Raw genomic sequence first — 27,097 nt, forward strand, 5'->3', positions numbered from 1 at the left:
AAAAACTTACAAAACTTATTTGACTTTTCAGAAGGACCAAACAAAAGCTGTGATAATCAAAAGGTATATTTTCTTAAAATAAACACCACTTACTTGAAATCGAATCAGTAGCCTTGGTGAACCATGACGTGAATTTCGTTTATCTTTTTATCTTTTGATTATCTTCCGATACAACGAAGTTATAATGAGTTTCTCTTATTTCGTTTCTAGTTCTGATTGGTTCCAAAGTTTATCAAGAAATAGAATGGGTAATTGAACTTGATTAGGATAAGTGCTGATTGGTTACAAACACTGTGTCCTAAATCGCTCACTTGTTCACTACGCCCTACTCACTATATAGGGAATTACTATATAGAGGACTATATAGTGAGCTCATTGATTAAATGATAAAACTTCTTCTTTGCTGCGGCACTACTTTTCGTGATGCATGTGAGATACTTTGAGTGCACTATATAGGGTGTAATAATGCTCACTATACATTTGGACAGCACTACAAAATGGCGACCTGACTATATACTCCACTATGTAGTGAGTCGGGAGTGATTTGGGACACATTCGGGACATTGGGACACCATTTGCACCAAAACCGATTTTGACCTTTTTGGTGACCTTGACCGGATGACCCTCAAAATGTTGGAGGTTCTATTTGAGACCAATATCAATCTATCCTGAAAGTTTCATGAAGATTAGTCCAGCCGTTTTCCCGTAATGTTGCTAACAAAAAAAGAAAGAAAAAGAAACAAGGAAAGACCACCGAAAACAATACCTCGCCCCCTGGTGGACTCCATCCCGGGTGAGGTAATAAGAAGAAGAAGAGGAAGAGAAGAGATAAATTGGATGTGGGGGTTGGCAACTGAGACTTTGCCAGTTGTAACAGGAGCCCTAGGGCTTGTGAAAAAGGGTATGGATAAATACATCACCAAAATTCCTGGAAGAAATGACATTCAAGAAATCCAGAAGATTGTCTTACTAGGATCAGCTCATATCCTGAGGAGAGTGCTTTCCATTTAACTCCAGCCCCTCGAGGGACCTCAGGTCCACGGGTTGGACCCGGCCCCTGAGGTAAAAATAACAAAACAGAAGATGGATAATAATAATAATAATAATAATAATAATAATAATAATAATAAATGACTATTTAACAGCATTTCTATAGGAGCACAGCTCTTCATCTGTTAATTTAAAACACATATACAACTAATAAATATAATATATAACATAATATAATGTTTTAATTTTGCTAATTGCATACTAAAAATTGACAAATTTTTAAGTATTTTAAGCAATTTAAGCAATTTAAGTTTAAATTGCAGAGCTGAGGTTTGAAGTCTTTCAGTTGCTCTTGACTTAAAGATCGATCTTCTGTCTTTCATAAATGATTTAGGTAAAAGATTGGATCTTACGGTAGGAGGGAGACAGCCTTTGTTGAACTCAGGTAGCAGTTGTGGACACGCCATTCCAGTGGTAGACGCAATGGCCATGAGGGGTTGTGAACAGCTTTGTGAGAACTTCTCAAGATGAGTTCTTTAAAGGGGAGCCAGCCAGTGCTAAGGACGTCGGTTTCGGAAGCATATTTATTCAGCACAAATCCAGTTGCACTGTTATATGTGTTACATGGATGAAACATTTATTGTAATATTTTAACCAGATACCTAACTGTATATAGGTTATATAAATGTATTTTAACTTCATGCAATGCTAACATTAATTAATCGTTAATGAATTAATCATTAGTACAACAACTATGCATTAATCGCTCATTAGCAAGTTTTAGATGAAAGTGTTACCAGTTTCACTGAGTCTTTTAGACAAGTTAAAAAGGAATTGGTTATTACTAAAGTTATTACTAAATTTCATTAATTTTGAAAAAAAAAACAGTGCAAATATGGAATTCAACACTCACATGAAAACACTTTCAGTATCTTGTCTATGAAGGTTCTCAGGCATCCAGATCATAGTAGACCATAGGTCCTAAAGCCATCTTCGTCAACCTGGAACAACCATCACTGAACAGACGAAGGTGGTCTGAGGCCCTGTCCACACGGCAACGGATTCAGGTGAATCCGATACAATTGTTTATCGTTTCGGCCTGGCGTCCACACGGCACCGGCGTTTTGGATGCCCCAAAACGCAATCTTTTGAGAACGGGTTCCAGAGTGGAAAGATCTGGCAACATTGCTGTTGCGAAGTCGTCTGGACGAGTAGAACGGATTTGTTTACGATGACGTCACAACCACATGTGCTTCATGCCGGGCAGAAGTGTAACGAACTCGATGCGGGTTGTCAACAAATCCTATAACTTGGTTCATGAAACGCGCTTACAAAATATTTTCACTGTGAATATTTATTGTGTAATGGTGCAAAGTGAGAGAGAGAGAGAGAGAGAGAGAGAGAGAGAGAGAGAGAGAGAATAGCCCTTAGGGCAGAGTCAATCCCGCCAGCAAAAATAGGGAAAAAAAGGAGCGATCTCACCTCTTCAGATGTTGGTTTAAGTCCTACAATACATTCCTCAAAAAGGGCGTAGAACAACAAATTAATCCATCAACGTGTAGCATTCAATTTATTCCAGACCATTAAAGACGCCGCCTTCCGCGTAGAATCATACGTCATCCTCACCGCCATATTGGATGGGTCAAAGCGGAGAATAAAGATGCCTCATTCATGTGCTGCGTTTAACTGTACCAACAGGTTTACCATCCAAACGAGATCACATGGGATTACCTTTCACAGGTGAGACTGGAAAAATACTTTTCATTGTATTTGGTCATTATAATGTAATTTTACAAACAGATTTTCCTGACTTTGTGGCTAATATGAAGTCTCGCGCATAATAGTTTATGCGCATGCGTCCTTACTTCTTCTATTGTTCTGGTGTCTCCAAAGGGACCGTCTTACAGCGCCCCTAGAGGTGTGGCATGTGTATTGCATCGTTTTCAGCAAGCGTTGCGTTGCCATATGGACCTGATATTTTACTGATCGTTGCCCATTTGGACGCAATATATTTTTAAATAACATCTCGTTGCCGTTGTCGTGTGGATGTAGCCTGAGAGTGTCAACAACCCGTGTGACCTCAACGACTCTCCTTAGGGTTGCTTTTGGTCCACTGAGAGTGTCAGCGACCCGTGTGACCTCAACGACTCTCCTTAGGGTTGCTTTTGGTCCACTAGAGGATAAATACTTAGAACTCCGCCCTAATCAGGCAGAACTGAAGAAGTCTTTCGGATGAGAGGTGAAACGTCTTCAAGAATTTCAAACAAGTCCAGTCGCCTTCTTTAGCACCTATGGTTTCGTTCCAGTACCTTGATTACAGTACTTCAGGAAGGCTGCCTGTTTTGTAAACTTTAATCCAAGGCCAGTTCTTGGTAAGATGCAGGATGCACCAATGCACCATACTGATGTTTACCAGTAATGTTCTAAATAAAGATATTTTTGCGCTCTCACAGTCTGGATAGTCAGGAAGCCACATTTCCAGGCCGCATTGTAACAAAACAAAAAACAAACGCTATTAATATCCAGTGAAGCATAGATGGTTTCACGCTTAGAAAACCTTATATCAGCTTAATTATTTTCCACTGTTTTTCCATGTAGTTACCGGATAATAAGTGTTAGAGTTGATATAGGAGCTTAAGGAGTTAATTATTCAGAAAAATCTTGCTCATGCATGAAGTAAATCTCGTTCAGGATACAACTGTAAATGTGGGGAAAAAAATCCCACAAACCTTTCTGCCTAAAGGTTTTAAGATGCATATGTATACAGTTGTGGTCAGAAGTTTACATACAGTGACATGAATGTCATCTTGGATATGAATGTCATGGCAATATTTGGGCTTTCAGTAATTTCTTTAAACTGTTCTTCTTCTGTGGCAGAATGATTGTACAGCGTACAGTTTTAATTAAAAAACACTAGAATTTGGTGCGCACATTTTAATTTTCTTTGGGTTTTCTGAAATCAACGCGGTCAAAATTACACATGCACAGGGTCAAAAATTTATATACAGCACACCTAATATTTGGGTAAAATCTGTCTTCGCAAGATTCACCTTGACCAAAAATTTTTCTTCACCATGAACAAGCTTCTGGCAGAATTCTGGTTGGATATTTCACCACTCTTCATGGTAGAATTGGTAGAGTTCAATTAATTTTTTTTTTTCTTGGCATGGACTCGACTTATAAGCACAGTCCATATATTTTCAACAGGGTTGAAGTCAGGACTTGTTTAAAGCTTCATGTTCGCCTGCTTTATCCTCCACAACCAGCTCTGATGCGTGTTTGGGTTCATTGTCCTGTTGTAAGTCCCAAGTCGTGTTCAAGTTTCTGATGGTTTATGCTGAAGAATTCTGAGGTCGTCCTCCTTCTTCATCATTCCATCCACTTTGTGCAATGAACCAGTTCCACTGGCAGCAAAACAGCCCCAGAGCATGATGATCCTACCACCACCACCACCACCAGCTGGTACAGTGTCCCTCTGTACATGGTGGTCATTGTGGCCAAACAACTCAATTTTTGTCTCATCTGACCATACAGCTTTCCTCCAGAAGGCTTTTTCTTTGTCCATGTGGTCAGCTTCAAACTTTAGTTAAACTTGAAGGTGTCAATTTTGGAGCAGGGGGTTATTTCTTGGATAGCAGCCTCTTAGTCCATGGTGATCTGAACTGTAGACAGTGACCCATCAGCTTCCAGTCTATGGCAGTGCTGTGCCATGGTGGTTCCCAGGTTGTTCCTGACCATCCAAACCAATTTTCTTTCAGCTGAGGGTGACAGTTTTGAAGCAAAGTGGCTTGGCAAAGTGACTACACCTCACAATAACTTGGATACATTTGTTTGAACTGATCATGGAATTTGCAGTTGTTTAGAAATGGCTCCAAGAGACATTCCGGAGTTGTGTACAACCCCGATTGCAAAAAAGTTGGGACAAAGTACAAATTGTAAATAAAAACGGAATGCAATGATGTGGAAGTTTCAAAATTCCACATTTTATTCAGAATAGAACATAGATGACATATCAAATGTTTAAACTGAGAAAATGTATCATTTAAAGAGAAAAATTAGGTGATTTTAAATTTCATGACAACAACACATCTCAAAAAAGTTGGGACAAGGCCATGTTTCCCACTGTGAGACATCCCCTTTTCTCTTTACAACAGTCTGTAAACGTCTGGGGGCTGAGGAGACAAGTTGCTCAAGTTTAGGGATAGGAATGTTAACCCATTCTTGTCTAATGTAGGATTCTAGTTGCTCAACTGTCTTAGGTCTTTTTTGTCGTATCTTCCGTTTTATGATGCACCAAATGTTTTCTATGGGTGAAAGATCTGGACTGCAGGCTGGCCAGTTCAGTACCCGGACCCTTCTTCTACGCAGCCATGATGCTGTAATTGATGCAGTATGTGGTTTGGCATTGTCATGTTGGAAAATGCAAGGTCTTCCCTGAAAGAGACGTCATCTGGATGGGAGCATATGTTGCTCTAGAGCCTGGATATACCTTTCAGCATTGATGGTGTCTTTCCAGATGTGTAAGCTGCCCATGCCACACGCACTAATGCAACCCCATACCATCAGAGATGCAGGCTTCTGAACTGAGCGCTGATAACAACTTGGGTCGTCCTTCTCCTCTTTAGTCCAAATGACACGGCGTCCCTGATTTCCATAAAGAACTTCAAATTTTGATTCATCTGACCACAGAACAGTTTTCCACTTTGCCACAGTCCATTTTAAATGAGCCTTGGCCCAGAGAAGACGTCTGCGCTTCTGGATCGTGTTTAGATACGGCTTCTTCTTTGAACTATAGAGTTTTAGCTGGCAACGGCGGATGGCACGGTGAATTGTGTTCACAGATAATGTTCTCTGGAAATATTCCTGAGCCCATTTTGTGATTTCCAATACAGAAGCATGCCTGTATGTGATGCAGTGCCGTCTAAGGGCCCGAAGATCACGGGCACCCAGTATGGTTTTCCGGCCGTGACCTTTACGCACAGAGATTCTTCCAGATTCTCTGAATCTTTTGATGATATTATGCACTGTAGATGATGATATGTTCAAACTCTTTGCAATTTTACACTGTCGAACTCCTTTCTGATATTGCTCCACTATTTGTCGGCGCAGAATTAGGGGGATTGGTGATCCTCTTCCCATCTTTACTTCTGAGAGCCGTTGCCACTCCAAGATGCTCTTTTTATACCCAGTCATGTTAATGACCTATTGCCAATTGACCTAATGAGTTGCAGTTTGGTCCTCCAGCTGTTCCTTTTTTGTACCTTTAACTTTTCCAACCTCTTATTGCCCCGTCCCAACTTTTTTGAGATGTGTTGCTGTCATGAAATTTCAAATGAGCCAATATTTGGCATGAAATTTCAAAATGTCTCACTTTCGACATTTGAAATGTTGTTTATGTTCTATTGTGAATACAATATCAGTTTTTGAGATTTGTAAATTATTGCATTTCGTTTTTATTTACAATTTGTACTTTGTCCCAACTTTTTTTGGAATCGGGGTTGTATATCTGTGATCCTCTTTCTCAGATCTGCACTGAGCTCCTTGGATTTTCCCATTTTACTGTGTTGGTCAATCCAATGAGTGCTGTAAACAAACCCTTTTTATGAAGCCACAGAGAAGCTACCAGCTGTAATCAATCATGATCACTAACAGGAAGTTAAGAGACCTCGGCTTTGGCAACATAAAAGACATTTTGGAAGTTTTAGCACCTCTGAATTAATAATATAAGTGAGTGTATGTAAAATTTTAACCCTGTATGTATAATTTTGACCCTGTGTTGATTTCAGAAAACCCAAAGAAAATTAAAACTTGTGCACCAAATTCTCATGTTTTTTTAATTAAAGCTGTACGCTGTACAATCATTCTGCCACAGAAAAAGAACAGTTCAAAGAAATGACTGAAAGCCCAAATATTGCCATGACATCCATATCCAAGATGACATTCATGTCACTGTATGTAAACTTCTGACCACGACTGTGCATAACTCTAATGTAGTCCCTTCATCATAACAGCCATCAACACAAATTTATTTATTATATTTACTTTTATTTTTCATACAGTGCCGTGCCTTTACAGTACATGAGAACACTTCTACCGTCTGACAGATACTGGAGGAATGACACCTTTTTGCATTTGCATCGCCCTTGTGAGATAAATGGCGAGAATGATTTGTAAAGAAAGACTTAAAATTTCTTTCCATTTACATTTTTTTAAGCTAACATTTTGAATTTTGTCCTTGTAACAGATCTGCGTGCACGAGGACGGTCCTGAGTGATGCAAAGTGAAATTTATCATTCAACAGCAAGATTTGTTGAGAAACAAAAACCTTACATTAGTCGAATTTTAGAAAGGCTAGCTAACAAGAGAGCTTTGTATAAGATAATAATAATAATAATAATAATAATAATAATAATAATAATAATAATAATAATAATACAGTAATGAATCTTGATGAAGAAAAACTTTTGTGTGTTTTTTCAACAATTAATTAAAACAGCGATCAGCAGATTAGTTGATCATCAAAACAGTTGTTAGTATCAAAATGAGCGCGCACTCATGAGGGTAATCATAATTAATCATGAAAAAGCAATTAACAAAAACTTTTAAATGAAAAAGGATCAGAGTGCCTCTGATGCAAAGCACAAAACAACAGAAGATTTTATTTCTTCTATATTTCAAAGCTGTGTTAATACCCCCCCCCCCCCCCCCCCCCCATTAAAATCAGGACACTAAGAGCTCAGATCTTTTTTGGCAAAACTAGATTTATAAGTTATAATCACCATGGATATTGGCGACAGGAAAAACCTTTGACTCTCATCGGATTTAAATTGAGAGATTTACAAAGTATTCCTTTGCATAAGTTTTAATGCTGTCTTATTTATCAGCACCAGCAGTTTTTTTTGATAAATATTAATGAATGTGGTATTATTAATTTAAAAAGGCTTACCAGTTGAAGGAACCTGAACAGGTTTCACATATATCTAATGATAGATATGATAAATGATATTTGTAGGTACAACCCCGATTCCAAAAAAGTTGGGACAAAGTACAAATTGTAAATAAAAACGGAATGCAATGATGTGGAAGTTTCAAAATTCCATATTTTATTCAGAATAGAACATAGATGACATATCAAATGTTTAAACTGAGAAAATGTATCATTTAAAGAGAAAAATTAGGTGATTTTAAATTTCATGACAACAACGCATCTCAAAAAAGTTGGGACAAGGCCATGTTTCCCACTGTGAGACATCCCCTTTTCTCTTTACAACAGTCTGTAAACGTCTGGGGACTGAGGAGACAAGTTGCTCAAGTTTAGGGATAGGAATGTTAACCCATTCTTGTCTAATGTAGGATTCTAGTTGCTCAACTGTCTTAGGTCTTTTTTGTCGTATCTTCCGTTTTATGATGCGCCAAATGTTTTCTATGGGTGAAAGATCTGAACTGCAGGCTGGCCAGTTCAGTACCCGGACCCTTCTTCTACGCAGCCATGATGCTGTAATTGATGCAGTATGTGGTTTGGCATTGTCATGTTGGAAAATGCAAGGTCTTCCCTGAAAGAGACGTCGTCTGGATGGGAGCGTATGTTGCTCTAAACCTGGATATACCTTTCAGCATTGATGGTGTCTTTCCAGATGTGTAAGCTGCCCATACCACACGCACTAATGCAACCCCATACCATCAGAGATGCAGGCTTCTGGACTGAGCGCCGATGACAACTTGGGTCGTTCCTTCTCCTCTTTAGTCTGAATGACACGGCGTCCCTGAATTCCATAAAGAACTTCAAATTTTGATTCGTCCCACCACAGAACAGTTTTCCACTTTGCCACAGTCCATTTTAAATGAGCCTTGGCCCAGAGAAGACGTCTGCGCTTCTGGATCATGTTTAGATACGGCTTCTTCTTTGAACTATTGAGTTTTAGCTGGCAACGGCGGATGGCACGGTGAATTGTGTTCACAGATAATGTTCTCTGGAAATATTCCTGAGCCCATTTTGTGATTTCCAATACAGAAGCATGCCTGTATGTGATGCAGTGCCGTCTAAGGGCCGAAGGTCACGGGCACCCAGTATGGTTTTCCGGCCGTGACCCTTACACACAGAGATTCTTCCAGATTCTCTGAATCTTTTGATGATATTATGCACTGTAGATGGTGATATGTTCAAACTCTTTGCAATTTTACACTGTCGAACTCCTTTCTGATATTGCTCCACTATTTGTCGGTGCAGAATTAGGGGGATTGGTGATCCTCTTCCCATCTTTACTTCTGAGAGCCGCTGCCACTCCAAGATGCTCTTTTTATACCCAGTCATGTTAATGACCTATTGCCAATTGACCTAATTGATCAATTGAGATGTGTTGCTGTCAAAATGTCTTACTTTCGACATTTTATATGTTGTCTATGTTCTATTGTGAATACAATATCAGTTTTTGAGATTTGTAAATTATTGCATTCCATTTTTATTTACAATTTGTCCTTTGTCCCAACTTTTTTGGAATCGGGGTTGTATACTATACCTACTGTACTTCTCTAGACAGTTCTGGAGTCTAGAGCTTTTGAAATCAGTATCTACAGCATTTTACATTTTAAATGCTCAAAAGTAAAAAAGGGAGAAAATATCATTGAAAGAGTTCAAGAAATGAAAAGCAGCATTTAGGCACAAGCGTCATCATCATCATCATCATCATCTCTATTTACCCTTACATCAGTCCTGAAAGATACACTGATTATTTCTTTGGTTTACAGTTATTTAGCACAAAAGTCTTTTACCACAAGTTCTAAAGTCTCTTAGCGCATCTCTAAGTTCTTTAGCTCAAGATCCAAGAACACTTAATCTTCTCATCTCATCTCATTATCTGTAGCCGCTTTATCCTTCTACAGGGTCGCAGGCAAGCTGGAGTCTATCCCAGCTGACTACGTGCGAAAGGCGGGGTACACCCTGGACAAGTCGCCAGGTCATCACAGGGCTGACACATAGACACAGACAACCATTCACACTCACATTCACACCTACGCTCAATTTAGAGTCACCAGTTAACCTAACCTGCATGTCTTTGGACTGTGGGGGAAACCGGAGCACCCGGAGGAAACCCACGCGGACACGGGGAGAACATGCAAACTCCGCACAGAAAGGCCCTCGCCGGCCACGGGGCTCGAACCCAGACCTTCTTGCTGTGAGGCGACAGCGCTAACCACTACACCACCGTGCCGCCCCCCACTTAATCTTTATTATGAATATTTACTGATCATGTTTAAAGATGTTTGATGTATCCTTTTATGAAAGTTGCCGAGATTCCGATCAAAAACGAGCGATTGTATTTCCCCACACTGCCATCTTGAAACCGCCATGTTTGATGTAGCCCATATGTTAGTCACCAACCCTCCCTCCAAATTATTTAACCACAGCACGAACCCTGACACAGTACACCGCTACAGCCAACTTCCAGGCTTGTTTTGTCTTTATTAAAGTGCTAAGCTTAAATTATATCATATTTATTATTATTTACAATTTGCTAATTTAATTTGAGTAAGTTTTTAGGAATAGATTCCGCTCTTAGTCTGCAAAACACATTATCAAGCAGGGCAAGAGACATAATCCCCCGGTTAATTAATTCAGCAAATGCGTAATTACTGACAGTCAGTTGAATTTGTGATATGATCAGAAGTGACTGAAGTTATCTATGAAGGTGCCGACAATTCAATGTTTGTTATGGCTTAACTACGAATATCCAAAGACACCAAAGAATCGGATTTTCAGTCCATGTTTCAGGGATTGACAACTGATCCTTAACATGCACAGCAGCAGAAATTCCGGCTTCCAGTCCCTAAGCGATCATAATAAACCCCTTCCTATATCAAAATAAGTTTTTTTTTTCGATTATTATGACCAAATCCAGAGTCATGCTAAAGAACATAGAGTTGTGCTAAGAGACTTTAGAACTTGTGCAAAAAGACTTTGGATTTGTGCTAAAAGACTTTTGTGCTAAATAACCGGATACCATTTCATTCACGCATTCAGTATCATGGCCATGTTGAGACTCAGTAGCGTTTTGCGATAGCACATACGTTGCTATCCAACAACTTCGTTAAAGTGCATATCACGGGTAAATTCAGGAACAAGGTCAATGAATTCTCCTATTTTATATTAAACTTTGGTCAAATATCTGTCACAATTTGCATTTTGTGCAATTTTTTTCCCTTGCGCAATACCAGAACAATTCAGTTGAAATCAAGCCATTTGAGGTGAATTGGTCCGCCTCTGAAAAAACTCGGCATTTGAATGGATTTCCCGGCAAACATTGATTTTCGTGACGTCACGTGCGGGACGCCTCCCTCTGAATCCTACATCAGCGTTGGTTTGTTTATGAGAAAACGACCTGGTGGCTTTCTGCAAATTTCTTCAACATTATCACGTAATTATTAAAATGGTTAACAGATGTATCGTAGGAGGGTGTAGCAACATTACATTCTTCATCCAAAGGTGAAGTAAGATTGCGCTCAGGTGACAATTCCATATTTCAATGCAAAATCACTCGCTGCTAAACTTGGTCTACACAGGCTGTGCACTGAAACCGTGCAAAGCTCTCGCAGCCTGCTGGCGCTTCCGCAGGTGACGTCACAAATCTGGCTCCAGACTCCCTTGGGATTTTTCCAGACGCGTTTTGTTATTTTATTTTTTTCTGCTGTAGACAGATGGCCTTGTGCAAAATTACCCTTCTGGATGAGTGTGTAAAGGGACATACTTTCATATTAAAAAAAAAATTTGGTCCAGGATATGCCCTTTAAAGCTTGACATTCAGTGCTTGAGAACTTAGCAGGCAAGGCTAAAGATACCTTTAACTCTTTCACCACTGCGTAATTTCAGATACAGACTGCTATATATGCTACAGAGCTTTATATCAGAAATACCATTAACACTAAGTAATTTTGTGATAAATTCAATATAAACCAGTACACAATTTTAAAAGAAAATATATAGAGATTTTATTACACGGTTGTGTGAAGATCAGAAGTTTATCTTTGAGTGGTGAACATATTCAAGAGTGTGTGAAGTAAACAAATGAAAATATTTTCAACACAAGAAGATAAACTTCATATCTTCGCACCATCGTGCTATGGTCTTTATATTATATGGACACATCCACAAAAAATACACAAGTTAATCAAAAGAATTTTAATTTTGAACCGGTTTGCCATTTTGACAATGCGCGTCTATCTAATCAGCGGGAAAACACTGGGAGTGACGTCATCGGAATGAAACATCAGGAATTATTATACACACAGGACACTTTTTCCAAGGAATAAAAACATGTATTCCATTCTATTGGGTTTCATTCATTTGGTTTGATAGCATGCAATATTGTTAGTATATCGCTTATCCTACGTGTATTACGTCACTCTACCCAATGGAGAATGAGTGTTGAATATGGTTTACGATATTGCATGGTCGTCAAGACAACATGACGTCACATGTCGGAGCTGATGTAAATCTCATCTCATCTCATTATCTCTAGCCGCTTTATCCTGTCCTACAGGGTCGCAGGCAAGCTGGAGCCTATCCCAGCTGACTACGGGCGAAAGGCGGGGTACACCCTGGACAAGTCGCCAGGTCATCACAGGGCTGACACATAGACACAGACAACCATTCACACTCACATTCACACCTACGCTCAATTTAGAGTCACCAGTTAACCTAACCTGCATGTCTTTGGACTGTGGGGGAAACCGGAGCACCCAGAGGAAACCCACGCGGACACGGGGAGAACATGCAAACTCCACACAGAAAGGCCCTCGCCGGCCACGGGGCTCGAACCCAGGACCTTCTTGCTGTGAGGTGACAGCGCTAACCACTACACCACTGTGCTGCCCCCATATAGTGCAATACATGTAGCCAGTTGCTGCTCGACACCCCCTCATCGGCCACCAACCAGGGATTATAATATAGTTTCAGTGGCTAAGGCAGTACCCATTCCCGGCGTCAAGTCAAGTCAACTTTATTGTCAAATATGCTATACATGCTTGACATACTGTACAGCACAGATGAAATTTCAGTCCTCTCTGACCCACGGTGCAAACAGGCAAAGCAGTAAATAAAAATAGAATAATTGAAAAAACAAACAGTATAAACACTCTGGATAAGAACTAGACATAGACTAAACAGTCATAAACAGACAATATAAACCGTAAAAACACTCTAGATAAGAACTAGACAGACTAAACACTCAAACAATATAAACAGTATAAACACTCTAGATAAGAACTAGACATAGACTAAACACACACACACGTAAATTGATGCAAATAAACAGTCAAGGGCACTTGAGGTATAGCAGGTAAACATGAAATAAGCAGTATAAACAATAAACTAATGGTTGTTAAGGTGAGGTAGTGCGGAATAGTGCAAATGAGCGAGGTAAAGTGAGATGTGCAGACCCTGAGTTCAGTGTGCGAATGAACGTTGAGAGTATGTATGTATGTATGTATGTATGTATGTATGTGTGTGTGTATGTATGTGTTGGGGGGGAACTGTGAGGGTGACATGTCAGATGCTGAAGGGGGGGCAGGGGGGTGTGCGGGCAGAATCTGTGCCAGGGGGCAGAGGGGGGAGGAGGGGCAGAACAGGGAGGGAGTTGCGCCTCCTGACCGCCTGGTGAAAGAAACTGTTCTTGAGCCTGCTGGTTTTGGCCCGGAGACTCCGCAGTCTCCTCCCCGACGGCAGCAGACTGAAGAGGCTGTGAGATGGGTGGGTGGGGTCACTTGCAATCCTGATGGCTTTGCGGGTGGGGCAGGAGTTATAAATATCCATTAGAGAAGGGAGAGAGACACCAATGATCCTCTCAGCTGCTCTCACGATGCGCTGCAGAGTCTTGCAGCAGGACACGGTGCAGGTGCCGTACCACATGGTGATGCAGCTGGTCAGGATGTTCTCGATGGTGCCTCTGTAGAATGTGTGCATGATGGGGGCCAGGACTCTTGCTCTCCTCAGTTTGCGGAGGAAGTACAGATGCTGTTGGGCATTTTTGGCTAGTGATGCAGTGTTGTTGCTCCAGGACAGGTCTTCAGAGATGTGCACACCCAGAAACTTGGTGCTGCTCACCCTCTCCACTGCAGCACCGTCAATAGATAGTGGAGCATACTGGGTGTGCGCTCTCCTGAAGTCCACAACAATCTCCTTCATCTTCTCCACGTTCAGGCGGAGATTGTTGTCCTTGCACCACATGGCCAAGCGGCTCACCTCACTCCTGTAGATTGTCTCATCGCCATTGTTGATGAGACCTACCACAGTCGTGTCATCCGCAAACTTAATGAAGAGATTAGAGTTGGATGTTGGTGTGCAGTCGTGGGTCAGCAGAGTGAAGAGGAGGGGGCTCAGCACACATCCTTGGGGGGCCCCCGTGTTCAATGTGATGGTGCTGGAGGAGCTGCTGCTGACCCATACAATCTGTGGTCTCCCCATCAGGAAGTCCAGCAGCCAGTTGCACAGGGAGGTGTTGAGTCCCAGCTGGTCCAGTTTATGAATGAGCTGCTGAGGAATGATTGTGTTGAATGCTGAGCTAAAGTCTATGAACAGCATTCTGACATACGAGTCTTTTGTCTCCAGGTGGGTGAGGGCTGAGTGGAGGGCACTGGAGATGGCGTCATCGGTCAAACAGTTGGACTGTTATGCAAACTGGAAAGGGTCCAGGGCGGGGGGGAGGACAGACTTGATATGCCGCATGACTAGCCGCTCGAAGCACTTCATGAGGATGAGAGTGAGTGCGACAGGGCGGTAGTCATTGAAGCAGGAGGGAGACGGCTTCTTCGGGACTGGGATGATGGTGGTGGCTTTGAGGCACATGGGGACAACAGCCTGGCTCAACGAGATGTTGAAGATGTCTGTAAAGACATCTGTGAGCTCCTCGGCACAGTCTCTCAGGACACGACCAGGAATGTTATCAGGACCCGGGGCTTTTCATGCATTTGTCATCCTGAGAGCTCTCCTCACTCTGTCAGGGGACAGCGTTAACACCTGGTCACCGGGAGGTGGTGGGGTCTTCTGTGCCGTGGTGCTGTTGTCAGCTTCAAAGCAAGGGAAAAAGTCGTTCAACTGATTCAGCAGAGACGTGGAGTTGTCACAGGTCTGCGGCAAGGGCTTGTAGTCTGTGATGGTCTGAATCCCCTGCCACAGGTTCCTGGTGTCTCTGCTGTTGTTGAAATAGTCAGCAATGTACCTGGAATACTGTCTCTTGGCCACCCTGATGCCTCGTGACAGGTTGGCCCTAGCTGTCCTCAGGCCCACCTCGTCCCCAGCTCTGAAGGTGGCGTTCCGAGCCCACAGGAGCCTGTGGACTTCCCCTGTCAGCCATGGCTTCTGATTGGCCCGAATGGAGATGGTTCTGGTGACCGTAACATCGTCCATGCACTTCCTCATGTAGGCAGTGACGGTCTCCGTGTACTCCTGTAGATCTGTGATGTTGTTGTAGGTGGCCGCCTGTCTGAACATGCTCCAGTCAGTGGTGGAAAAACAGTCCTGGAGTGCCTCTGAGGACCCCTCTGGCCACACACGTATCTGCTTTGTAGCTGGTTTGGTGACTTTAACCAGCGGCCTGTATGCTGACATTAGCATAACAGTGGAGTGATCTGAGGCCCCAAGGTGGGGGAGGGATAGGGCTTTATAGGCGTCTTTATGCATGTTGTAAACATTGTCCAGAGTATTGTTTCCACGTGTGGGAAAGTTGATATGTCCATAGAGTTTTGGAAACATGCTCTTGGGGTTTGCATGGTTGAAATCCCCAGCCAGGATGAGGAAAGCATCTGGGTGGGCTGTCTGCTGCTCACTGATGTGCTGATAGAGTTCATTCAGTGCTTCACTCCTGTTGTTATTGGAGCCGGGAGGGATGTATATTGCTACCAGCAATATGGCTGTGAATTCCCTTGGCAGATAGAATGGCCGGTACTTAATAATTATAAACTCCACCAGTGGTGAGCAGTGTTTGCAGACCACAACAGCATCGCAGCACCAGGCATCACTGATGTAAACACAGAGTTCACCGCCGCAAGTCTTCCCCCCCCTCGACTAGCACTCTGTCTGACCAGTAGCATGTTAGCCGGGCTAGCTGAATGGCACAGTCTGGGACGCTGTCGTTAAGCCATATTTCCACAAACACGAGGACACAACACTCACTCACAGACTTAAAAGATGAGCGGAGTAGGCGGATATAATCCAGCTTGTTGTCCAGCAAGCGTACGTTGGCCAGAGTGATGGTAGGGATAGCCGGCCGGTGAGGGCTAGCTGCTAGCCTAGCCCGGATACCTCCACGCTTGCCCCTCTTCTGTTTCCGCATGTTCCGCCTGTGGTGCTTCCACTGTGGGCTGGATGCAGGAGTGGGGGTCGGTGATTGAGCAGGCCTCCGGAGCAAACCGTAGTCGCATAGCACTTCCACGTCCGCTGGATTTATATCGGTGAATATAGTTCTGCGGATGTCGAGCAGAAACTCACGGGAGTATGTGCGCCTTAAGACTGATGGACGCGACAAAGACAAAAAAATACACACTGTTTTAAAACACAAAAAACACGAAAACACTGTTCTGTCGGGACAGAGAGGAGCCGCTGCGTGTGTACGCGCCACCATCTTGGAACACACCACCGGGACATCACCAGCAGCTTAACACCACCGGGGGGTGTCGAAGGTGCAAACTTTGTTGTTCTTCAAGTAGAGATGTCAAAGAGCATTATAGATTACTTGCAACCACGTGATCAAAATGTGCTACGTCATGAGCATCCACCATGATGGTGGATATACAAAGCAACTAGGATGGCAGCCATTGAAAGCGTGTCTGTAAACAATGCTGAATTTTCTCAGAATTACCACGATTTGAACGATCGAGCGAAGATAGATATGTGTGGTTTTGACCCATATTATTTAAAAAGTCAGACTTTTCTGAAGATAAGACGCTTCTACTGACCATCGAGTACGAATACAGGTCATTTCATCCAAAGCCTTTTTTATACGCACTTTCAGTTATTTTAAATTTCAGGTATTTGTTTGTTCGAAAAAAGGAGGAATTCTCAATGGAATTTGACTGAAGCAAAACATATTTTTGTAAAGTAAATGAGTGCCATACTATGGATCATATTAATCTTTAGGTGCCGAGCAGTGCTCTCGCGGGGGATTTGTTCGCGAATCCCGGGCCGAAGCGCGGTCCTACCAACCAGAGACCATGCTCTTTTGAAGAGGGAGGCTTAGAGGGAAGTACCTGTAAAATTTGGCTTCGCTGCGAGCTCCGTTGGCCAAGTTATTAATTTTTAAAGCCGGCTGGATCATGTTAAATCTTTAGGCGCGGAGCAGCGCTCTCGCAGGGCTTTCATTCACGAACACAGGAATACCTGAAATATAAAATAATTGATAGTACGTATGAAAAAGGCTTTGGACGAAACGGTCATTGGAGGAAGTGTCCTGATCCCCTCGTCTCCTCTCTGTACTAAGCCTCAGAGTTTCCTCGCCCTCTTTCCGAATCACAGACGGAATTCTAAAAAAGCAGAACGTGCCACAGCCACGAGTACCGTTGTGACCACGACCATCTACAGCACAAAGATATGGCATAGCTAAAAGAACGCTTAAAGCAGTGGAAAAACAAAGTTGCGTACGCGCGACTATGGAATGTCGCTTGACCCCACATTTGTATATCCACCAACATGGCCGACATCCGGGTTTCTATTTTGCTTTGACATCACTTGCAAGTCAAGGATCGTCTAAAGTTTTTATTTTATTAATTTTTTTGTCAAAACACAAATTTTCATCTTTTTTGGATATTCCAAATGGTTTCCCAGACTAACACACATAAATGTTGGTCCACAGTAATGAACATGTGCAATAGTTTTCGAACACATTTTAGTTCATATTACAGACATGATTTGGTTCATGTCTTTGTGGAACCACATTTCACAATCCAAGTCATGCAGTCAGTTTTAAGAGCACCCTTGGAGCCTTATTTAGAGTGTAGAAGACGGTGCATTCTTAAGGAAAAAAAAAGCCTTATTAGCTGCTTTCATGCCGGTCGAGTTATTGTGCATTATAGTCCTGCATATTTAATGAAATATGAAATTCTTTGGGCAGTAAGAGCTAACAAATGTAAAGATTATATTCCTAGGAGTGCAACAAAAAGCGTGTATGGTATATTCACTGGGTCTGCCACCAATTTAGCCAGTTCTCTTTATGTCCTCCTGTTTGGAGGGTTAATAAACATCACATAAAAAGCCAATTTCATAAAACAGCTGAACAACAATTCCAACAGGAGCTTGTCTTATCTCTAATGATTTCAAGCTTTGGGGAATTAGGAATGTAACAGTATGTGGAAATGCTCTCTTTACTCTACAGATCCTTCAAGAGGTGAGAAAAAAGAGAGCAAGTGCCCCACCCCAGGGTGTGATGGCACGGGCCACGTCACAGGCCTGTACCCACACCACAGAAGTCTGTCTGGCTGCCCTCACAAAGACCGCGTACCACCAGAAAGTAAGAACAACAAAACAATGTGCTATGGCTCGTTCATGAACCTTTTTCACACTTCTGTGTTTAAAAATGCAGAAGCACAGGTAGTAGTGTTCCAAAACTTCCAGTGAGACAGTGAACAATGGCAGCAAATAGGGCTGCAATCACTGCAGTGTCCATCAATGCACAAATCATCCAAGCAAACATCCGTACTTGAGCTTTCACTCATTTTACACTGCTGTGCTTTTTGAAAGCAGTGAAAGAAATGGTTTTGTGCAATTTGCTGGGTAGAAAGTGAGCATTTTGAGAAGCAGCAAATAAGTCTGTAGCTCGCATTTCAAGGAATCTGGTTACTTGAAAAGCCACTGGCTGTGAAAGATATACCCTCTGGATCTGAATGGACAGATCAAACATCTGTTGTCTGGCAGAATGTTTCTGACAAAGTCGCAAAAGCCAGCAGTGTATGTGAGTGGGATGTGTATCTATATACTGTATGTACATACAGTACCAGGCAAAAGTTTGGACACACCTTCTAATTTAATGGTTTTTCTGTTTTTTTTTATTAATTAAAAGACACTTCATGTCATTTGCCTTTACTTAGTTGAGCAGTTCGTGATGTAATATGCAGGGCCGCTGACAGCTTTGGCTGGGCCCGGGACAAAATGCTCTGAATGGGCCCCCCCTAACAACCCCCCCCCCCCCCCAATCCCAGTCTCTACTCACTCCAACCCTTAAATGACAGGTATTCAAAAACCATTCAACCGGTCAACAACCATTTCATTTTAGCATTTCAACATTTTTACAGTTTTAACATTTCCTTAGTCTGCAGCTATTCAGGTGCGAAATGCAATGCGCCGGACTTTTGTTGTGCGTGCGTGCGTACTGTCCAGTGTGAAAAGCAGAGAAGAACACACCGCTCGAGAAACGGCGGGATATGATTGCGGGCTAATGTGAATATTCTTAGCTTCAATCAGATATATGAAACACAATGTTATTAAGCCGTTGTGGTTATGAAATGATTCAGTGCCCTGTGCGTTTGATATGGCGTTCAGTGTGACTTGCTCTCCCCTCGTTTGTAACATGAATTGCGTGCCGCGCGTGCCTTGGTTGGGGTTACTTTACGGGGCTGGAAAAAGTTGGCTGTGTCTTACCCAGTGATGGGAATAATGGCGTTAGAAATAAACGGCGTTACTAACGGCGTTACTTTTTTTAGTAACGAGTAATTTAACTAATTACTTTTTAAATCGTTATAACGCCGTTCCCGTTACTTACAATAAAATACTATGCGTTACTTTATTAAAGCTGTTCTCATCTGGCAGGCTGCTCGTTCAGCCTTTCTTTACTCTGCTTTCGTGTGGGGCGGGGAGATGCGAGACAACGGCACAGTAAGCCAATCAGAGTAGATTTGGACAACATACGTAGGTAGGCCACGCCTACTGCACTACTGCGCGCTCTTTCAATCGGAAGACCCAGCGATGGCGAGCGGTCAGCCCAGCACTGCGCTTTCTCATTGGAAATACAGCCAGTACTTTTCATTACTTGAAATAAAAGGCAAGAGTGTTTACGTGCAATGCACATTATGTCGAGGAACAAAGCGTTTGTCCTCGTCAGTGGCCAGTAATTAGTAACATAATTTTAATAACTACAAAAATATATTACATTTGATAGATGTCTTATCTCACATTGTCCCACAAAAATATTAATATAGTGTAGATAACGTTACTAATTGGTTCTGTTAAGTGTCCATTTCAGTCATTAAACACATTTAACATTCACTTTTATTGATTACACTAATTGAATTTGATTTTTTTTTTGAGGGGGAACAAAATGTAACGGAATAATTACTTTCCCTGGTAATTAGTTACTTTAATGACAAAGTAACTCCGTTACTAACTCAGTTACTTTTTGGGAAAAGTAACTAGTAACTATAACTAATTACTTTTTGAAAGTAACGTGCCCAACACTGGTCTTACCTGGCTCAGCTGCCCCACTGCCTTTGCTAGTACCTGCTGCATCATCCAAATCTTTTTTAAAATATTTATGCAGTGAACCCCTGAGTCTCTTGGTTTCTTCCTCTCTTTTTCTCTTTTCTTTTCTTTTCTGTGCTCCTGACTTGTACATGTTGGCAAATAGCACGCACGCTGATTGTCGAAGCGCTATGATCGAACGATATCATTTTTTCCCCTTAATCAAAGAGTCAGACCAAACCATTTTTGCATTGGGGTGGTAGGGGGTTCTTGACGCCTTTTTCAAAGACAATAAAGGCAAAAGATCTAGAAATCATTTATTGAATGCAAATATAGCACATTTCTCCCCCAAATCAACACATTTTGAAATGAAATAAAATAATCGCAACTTCATGAGAGCCCAGTTCTGGGCCCCCCCATTCCTGGGCCCGGGACAACATACCCATTTGTACCCCCCTGTCAGCGGGCCTGGTAATATGTATGGATTACTACAGTTGTGGTGTAGAATAGAGCTACGGTATTTACTGTATATAAATAAATACTGTATATAAATATAATAAATGAGTTGATTCCTGATTACTTAGCGTATCAGATCATGTGACACCATTTCACAATTATTGACACCCAGATGATTATTTTTTTTAAATAATAATAATAATAATCAGTATGTGGTATTAAGTTAACAAAACCTTAGTTTTTATTTAAAATTTCTTTTCCATAGACTTATATTTAGTACAAAATATCTTTTATATAAATATATGGATGTCGGTGTTTATGTAAATGAGGAAGTAATTCTAATGTTTGTAAACAAATGAACTGATGATGTTTAACCTGCGTCAGAAAATCTTTTTGTTCCACTTTAAGTATTTTCGTAGATCACATTTTGTTCATCATTCGTTGTTGTTTGTATTAATTTCTAGTTTTGTAGTTTACCAATAAACGTCAACAGGGAGTCGACATTGTAACCACATGAAACTCCAGGTCAAAGGTCGCATGTCATTCCTCGAACCAAAATATAAAATGTCTACTGATATTGTAATATGTGGTAGATATTTACAACAAACTGCAAAAAAAAAACCCTGAATTGAATTTAAAAAATCTGAATATTTCAAGCATGTAATTTTTTTATATGCTAGCAATTTAATTCTGTTCTAATTCTATTTACTGCAATGGGATTCCAAATACTCTATAAACATTCCATTCTGTTATGAATCAGAAAATAATGATTATAAATCACAGGGTTTTTTTTTTTTTAAAGTATTTCATCGACTTCAACAATGTTACACAAAGATCGATCCATAACAGTTGTAAATGTCCCTTAATCCCACAAGGTGTCAATAATGGTGGACACCGGTGAAAGTGATCACTATTATCGACACCTCACACACGTGACTTCTCAAACACACGTTTAGATACAAAATGGCGACTGAAACAAAGTAGGTTTCGACGAGGAGATCATGAAATATTAATGAATTTGATCAGTAAAAACACGTCCATGATCTTTCCACCATGCTCACCTGCGATGATAACATCCAGGTTTTCTGAAAAATTGTTGCTCGTGCTGAAAAAATTCCATCGCGGGTAACGAGCTGTGTCATCAGATGACAAAATCAAAGTGCGGGGGGTCTTCCAGTTGATTAATTAACCAATAATAACTGTTGTAACTGAAACTCACCTTTGGAAAATTGGAGGGGGGGTTGGTAAATCTGAAAAAGTGTCAATAATTATGGATTGTCAATAATTGTCACCACCGCTCTATTTACTGTTTGATCTCAAACGCATTAAGAAGGCAAGAAATTCGTCCACGCATTAACTTTTGATGAGGCACAGCTGTTAACTGAAAAGTATTCCAGGTGACTCCGTCATGAAGCTGCTTATGATAATGCCAATAGTGTGTAAAGCGTCATCAAGGTAAATGCTGGCTAATTTGAAGAATCTAAAAATCAAATGTATTGGGTTTTTTTAACACTTTTTTGTTTACCACATAATTCCATATCTGTTCCAGATGTTATTTCATAGTTTTGATGTCTTCAGTATTGTTGAATCCAGAATGTAGAAAATACAAAATGCAGAAAAACCTGTGAATGACTTTTACTGGTACTGTATATGTATGTATATGTTTAATAGTTATTCCATGAAATCGAGTCGTACATGAGCTGATAGCTGACGAGTCACGTAGCACCAAGTCGGCTATAAGCCGTGTACGACGAGATTGAGTGAAATAACTGTTTTATTCTATCCACATTCACTGGATTTCCAGAAACAGAGCATTTTTATTTTTTGCAAATTCGATAAATAAATAAAAACTTTTTACAAAACGTCCAACAAAATAATTTCCACTTAGAATGTAAACAAACCGGTGAAATGATAGGAGCAATTTGTAAAAAAAAAATATATATATATATATATATATATATATATATATATATATATATATATAATTATTCTTGAAAAATAAAAAATATATTCTTACCATCAAATAGTTTCATTCCATATTTTGTTGGTTCTTTTTTTTTGAGGCTTTGTTTTCGAGTGGAGTTTTTATTTCGTCCTCGGTTGGTTCAGCAACACGCTCCGCCATTTTGTTTTTCTCTACACACGATATATAAGCCGATATTCTAGTAGTAGAGTCAGTCAGAGCGCACGAGTGCTCATATCCAGTGAATGTGGACAGAATAAATACTTATACACATCTGCTGCCCCTGCTATTGTTCATTAATGCTATGTTCTTTCACAATTGTGCCAGACGATCTACGTAGCCAGGTGTGAAAAAATGCTGCTAGCTATTTCCTGCTTAATCCAGAACATTCCATTCTCTGTTGTTTACGGTACCTAAGCAACGTTCAAAGTGGCAACCTGAATGCTACTATTCATGAACAGATATGATATGATACATTCATTGTGAAAAAGGTCCATTGCTGTAATAATCCTGGGTGTATTTACACCTCCAGGTGGTATGGGGGCGCTGTTTTGTTTGACGTGCTCGTTGCCTGAAATGGTTGGTGTTCGTGCTGCTGTTCAGTTCCTGTCCATGCCTGTTCACAAATGAGTGTGTGACTGCTCAGAAAGCAGCTTGTTTGCATCAGTTTTACTTTGAGTTGATTAATTTTGCATGTCTTGGTGTTGGTGATGAATTAATTAAGGAGGGAATTGAGGGAAATGCAGGACACATAAATCACAAGTCACGTAAAGACTAGAATTAGATTAAGCACTGTAAAAGAAAAGGGTTTTTTTCTGAATTCACTGACGTTTATTTTTGTTTTATTTTCACAAATCAGCTCAAATGTGCAATTGTGTAAATTAACTGTAAAGTTCAACCACTTCTTCAAAGCTGATCTCATGAGGAATGAGGGTGATGATGGGATTTTTTGTGTGGCGTTTATAAAAGTGGTACAAATGCCAGCATTGTCTCAAACAATGAGTATGTCCAGGATCCACATCATATCAGAGAAGCTAATAACTCTCTTCCATTTGGGATTAAAAACAAACAGTTCACATTGATGTCTAAGAGGTAAATCCAACTCTGATTTCTAAGAGCTTTAAGGCGGCCTTAATTTCAACAAAAGAAAAAACAAACAAACCTGAAAACAAGCACATGGTCGCATGTATCCAAGGAAATAATGGCTTAAATTTTATATTTTAGTGTACATTTAATTTATCATTATTTACAACTGGTCAAAAGTATTACCTGCTTTTGTGAGCACAGCTACGTATATGCTAATGCTAGTTAATGTCGGGCCTGTAGTACTCAAGTCCAACTTGTGCCCTAATTTTAAGGACTCGTGACTCGACTTGGACTTGAGCACTGATGACTCGGACTTGGACTCGGACTCATAAGTTGGAGACGAGGACTCGGATTGTTTTCTTTATTTTTTGTAACTTGCCATAATAATTTGGCATAAGATATTTATATCTACTTTAATTTTATACTAATTTTGTGCAAGAGAATGCACATTCACCTGTTCATACATCATGTTCAGGAACAAACTAACGTTAATGGCGCTAAAATGCCTGGAGAGACGCGCCTAGGATTGTCCGCTTTGCTTATACAGACTTCTCGAGCAGTGGGAAAAAATGTGTTCCATATGTAGAAGAACTATCGAGGAGACGACGGGGACAACCTCGAACGTCAATCGTCATTTGGCGAGACTCCACCCAGAGAAGGAAGTGACACGCTATGTTCATTGCTCTGTTGACAGTGGGTGGGGCTTGCTGAGCGATGAACTAGCTAGTGTTAACCCTCTCTCATGTTATTTGCCCTGTTGATAGTGGGCGGGGCTTGCTGAGCGATGAACAAGCTTTTTATCTGTAGCCTGTTCACTAAAATGGGGCAGTCGAGCAGGAACGTTAGTCCAACACAGCAGCAGAGACGCTTTCACACAAAGGCAGCAACAGCAACCGTCACATGGTGCCGTTGGAGTCTTGTTCTCGGACTTGAAGACTGGGGACTCGAGATTGGACTCGGACTCGAGGTTTAGTGACTCGACTACAACACTGGTTAATGTTACGTGAAAACTGTTCATTAAGCAAAATGGCAGTGCGTTAGTGCTTCCAAATCAGAATCATTTAAAGTTTTCCTCTGCTGCAGGAACGTCATGTGAATTGAGTTGTGTGAATTTGCAGGAGAAAAGAACAACCTTGCTGGAATATTTCCGCCACCAAATACCAATTATTCGATCCACATTCACTGGATATGAGCAATTGTGCACTCTGATTGGCTACTCTACTACTAGGACATCAGCTCATATACTGTGAGTAGAGAAAAACAAAATGGCGGAGCATGTTACTGAACCAACCAAGGAGGAAATAAAAAGTCTACTCGAAAAAAAACCCCGAAAATTAAAAAAAGAAGCAACAAAATATGGAATGAAAGTATTTGATGGTAAGAACTTTAATGTTTCAAGAATTATTATAGCATTTTTTTCACAACTTGCTCCTGTCATTTCATCAGTTTGTTTACATTCTAAGCGAAAATGATTTTGTTGGACATTTTGTATAGTTTATTATTTATCAAATTTGCAAAGAATAACAATAAAAATCCTCCGTTTCTGAAAATCCAGTGAATGTGGATAGAATAAAACAGTTATTCCACTCAATCTTGTCGTACACGGCTTATAGCTATCAGCTCATGGACGACTCGATTTTGTGGAATAACTGTTAAATATTCATCTTGGCCTAAATAACTACCACTGTAAACAATGCTGAACATTTTGTGCAAATTTAAGCCATGAACCTGACAGCAAACTTTTACTTTTGAAAAACTGGTGAACTTCTACATTTCATAAGCTACAAATCCATTTGTTCTGCTCGTGTCTGTAAAACATCTCACTTATCTCACTAAAAGTCTTTATTAGCATGAATCGTGTTAACTTGCTGTTAGTATAATGCTGCATGCTGCTAACATTTATCTGCATGCTTTCCTTTCTGCATGGCCTGACTTATATATCTTTCGCTGTTTTCCTCCTGAACGTGATGCCAAGTGTTTTCAAACAGCTTTACTCAAACTCATTCAGTCTAATTGAAGGCAAAGGTCTTCGTTCCACCTTGAGTGCTCCTAACCTTCACTGTCTCTGGCCTTCTCCTGTCTTCTCCTGTCTTTCCAAAGTTCTTGCAATGCATGAGAATGTTCTAAAGTGCCCGACGCCTGGCTGCTCAGGACGCGGCCACGTTAATAGCAACAGGAACTCGCACCGCAGGTGAGTCAGTGCACCTGAAGAGCTGAAGGGGGTGGAATTTACTATTGTCGGCTCAGTCTGTTTGAAACGGTTTGTCTGGACGTTAGGAAAGACTCCTGTTTGATCAGAGGTGTGAACAAACGGATAGATTTGTGCGTCATGGCGTCTGAGACTTACCAAGAGACGTGACACAGCACTCCTGAGTTTTAAACCTTTAGTCATTGTTTATAATAACATTATTAATCTTCAAACACTGTACTGAGTAACTGATATGAATTATTGAGTAACAGCACAGTAGACTGTACTCTATCAACTCTATCAACTCAATTATACAGTCGTGGTCAGAAGTTTACATACAGTGACAGGAATGTCATCTTGGATATGAATGTCATTGCAATATTTGGGCTTTCAGTCATTTCTTTGAACTGTTCTTTTTCTTTGGCAGAATGATTGTACAGCGTACAGCTTTAATTAAAACAAAACCCACTAGAATTTGGTGCACAAGTTTTTCTTTGGGTTTTCTGAAATCAACACAGGGTCAAATATGTACATACAGCACACCTAATATTTGGGTAAAATGTCTCTTCGCAAGATTCACCTTGACCAAACATTTTTGTTTACCATGAACAAGCTTCTGGCAGAATTCTGGTTGGATATTTCACCACTCTTCATGGTAAAATTGGTAGAGTTCAGTTAAATTTTTTTTTTCTTGGCATGGACTTGACTTATAAGCCCGGTCCATATATTTTCAATAGGGTTGAAGTCAGGACTTGTTTTAAGCTTCATGTTCGCCTGCTTTATCCTCCACAACCAGCTCTGATGCGTGTTTGGGTTCATTGTCCTGTTGTAAGTCCCAAGTCGTGTTCAAGTTTCTGATGGTTTATGCTGAAGAATTCTGAGGTCGTCCTCCTTCTTCATTATTCCACCCACTTTGTGCAATGAACCAGTTCCACTGGCAGCAAAACAGCCCCAGAGCATGATGATCCTACCACCACCA

The 27,097-nt window shown here is 40.9% G+C and overlaps 1 protein-coding gene across 1 annotated transcript in view; it reads left to right on the forward strand.

The window, feature by feature from the left end:
- Positions 1 to 27,097, forward strand: part of myt1la (myelin transcription factor 1-like, a) — a 119,545-nt gene that overhangs the window by 66,733 nt on the left and 25,715 nt on the right. The window contains exons 8-9 of the mRNA XM_060917946.1: positions 18,348 to 18,482; positions 26,031 to 26,121. Of these exons, the coding sequence (XP_060773929.1) occupies positions 18,348 to 18,482; positions 26,031 to 26,121 (226 nt within the window). The remainder of the gene's footprint in view (positions 1 to 18,347; positions 18,483 to 26,030; positions 26,122 to 27,097) is intronic.

Source organism: Neoarius graeffei, chromosome 3 (genome assembly GCF_027579695.1).
Source record: "Neoarius graeffei isolate fNeoGra1 chromosome 3, fNeoGra1.pri, whole genome shotgun sequence".
In the NCBI taxonomy this organism is placed as follows: Eukaryota; Metazoa; Chordata; class Actinopteri; order Siluriformes; family Ariidae; genus Neoarius; species Neoarius graeffei.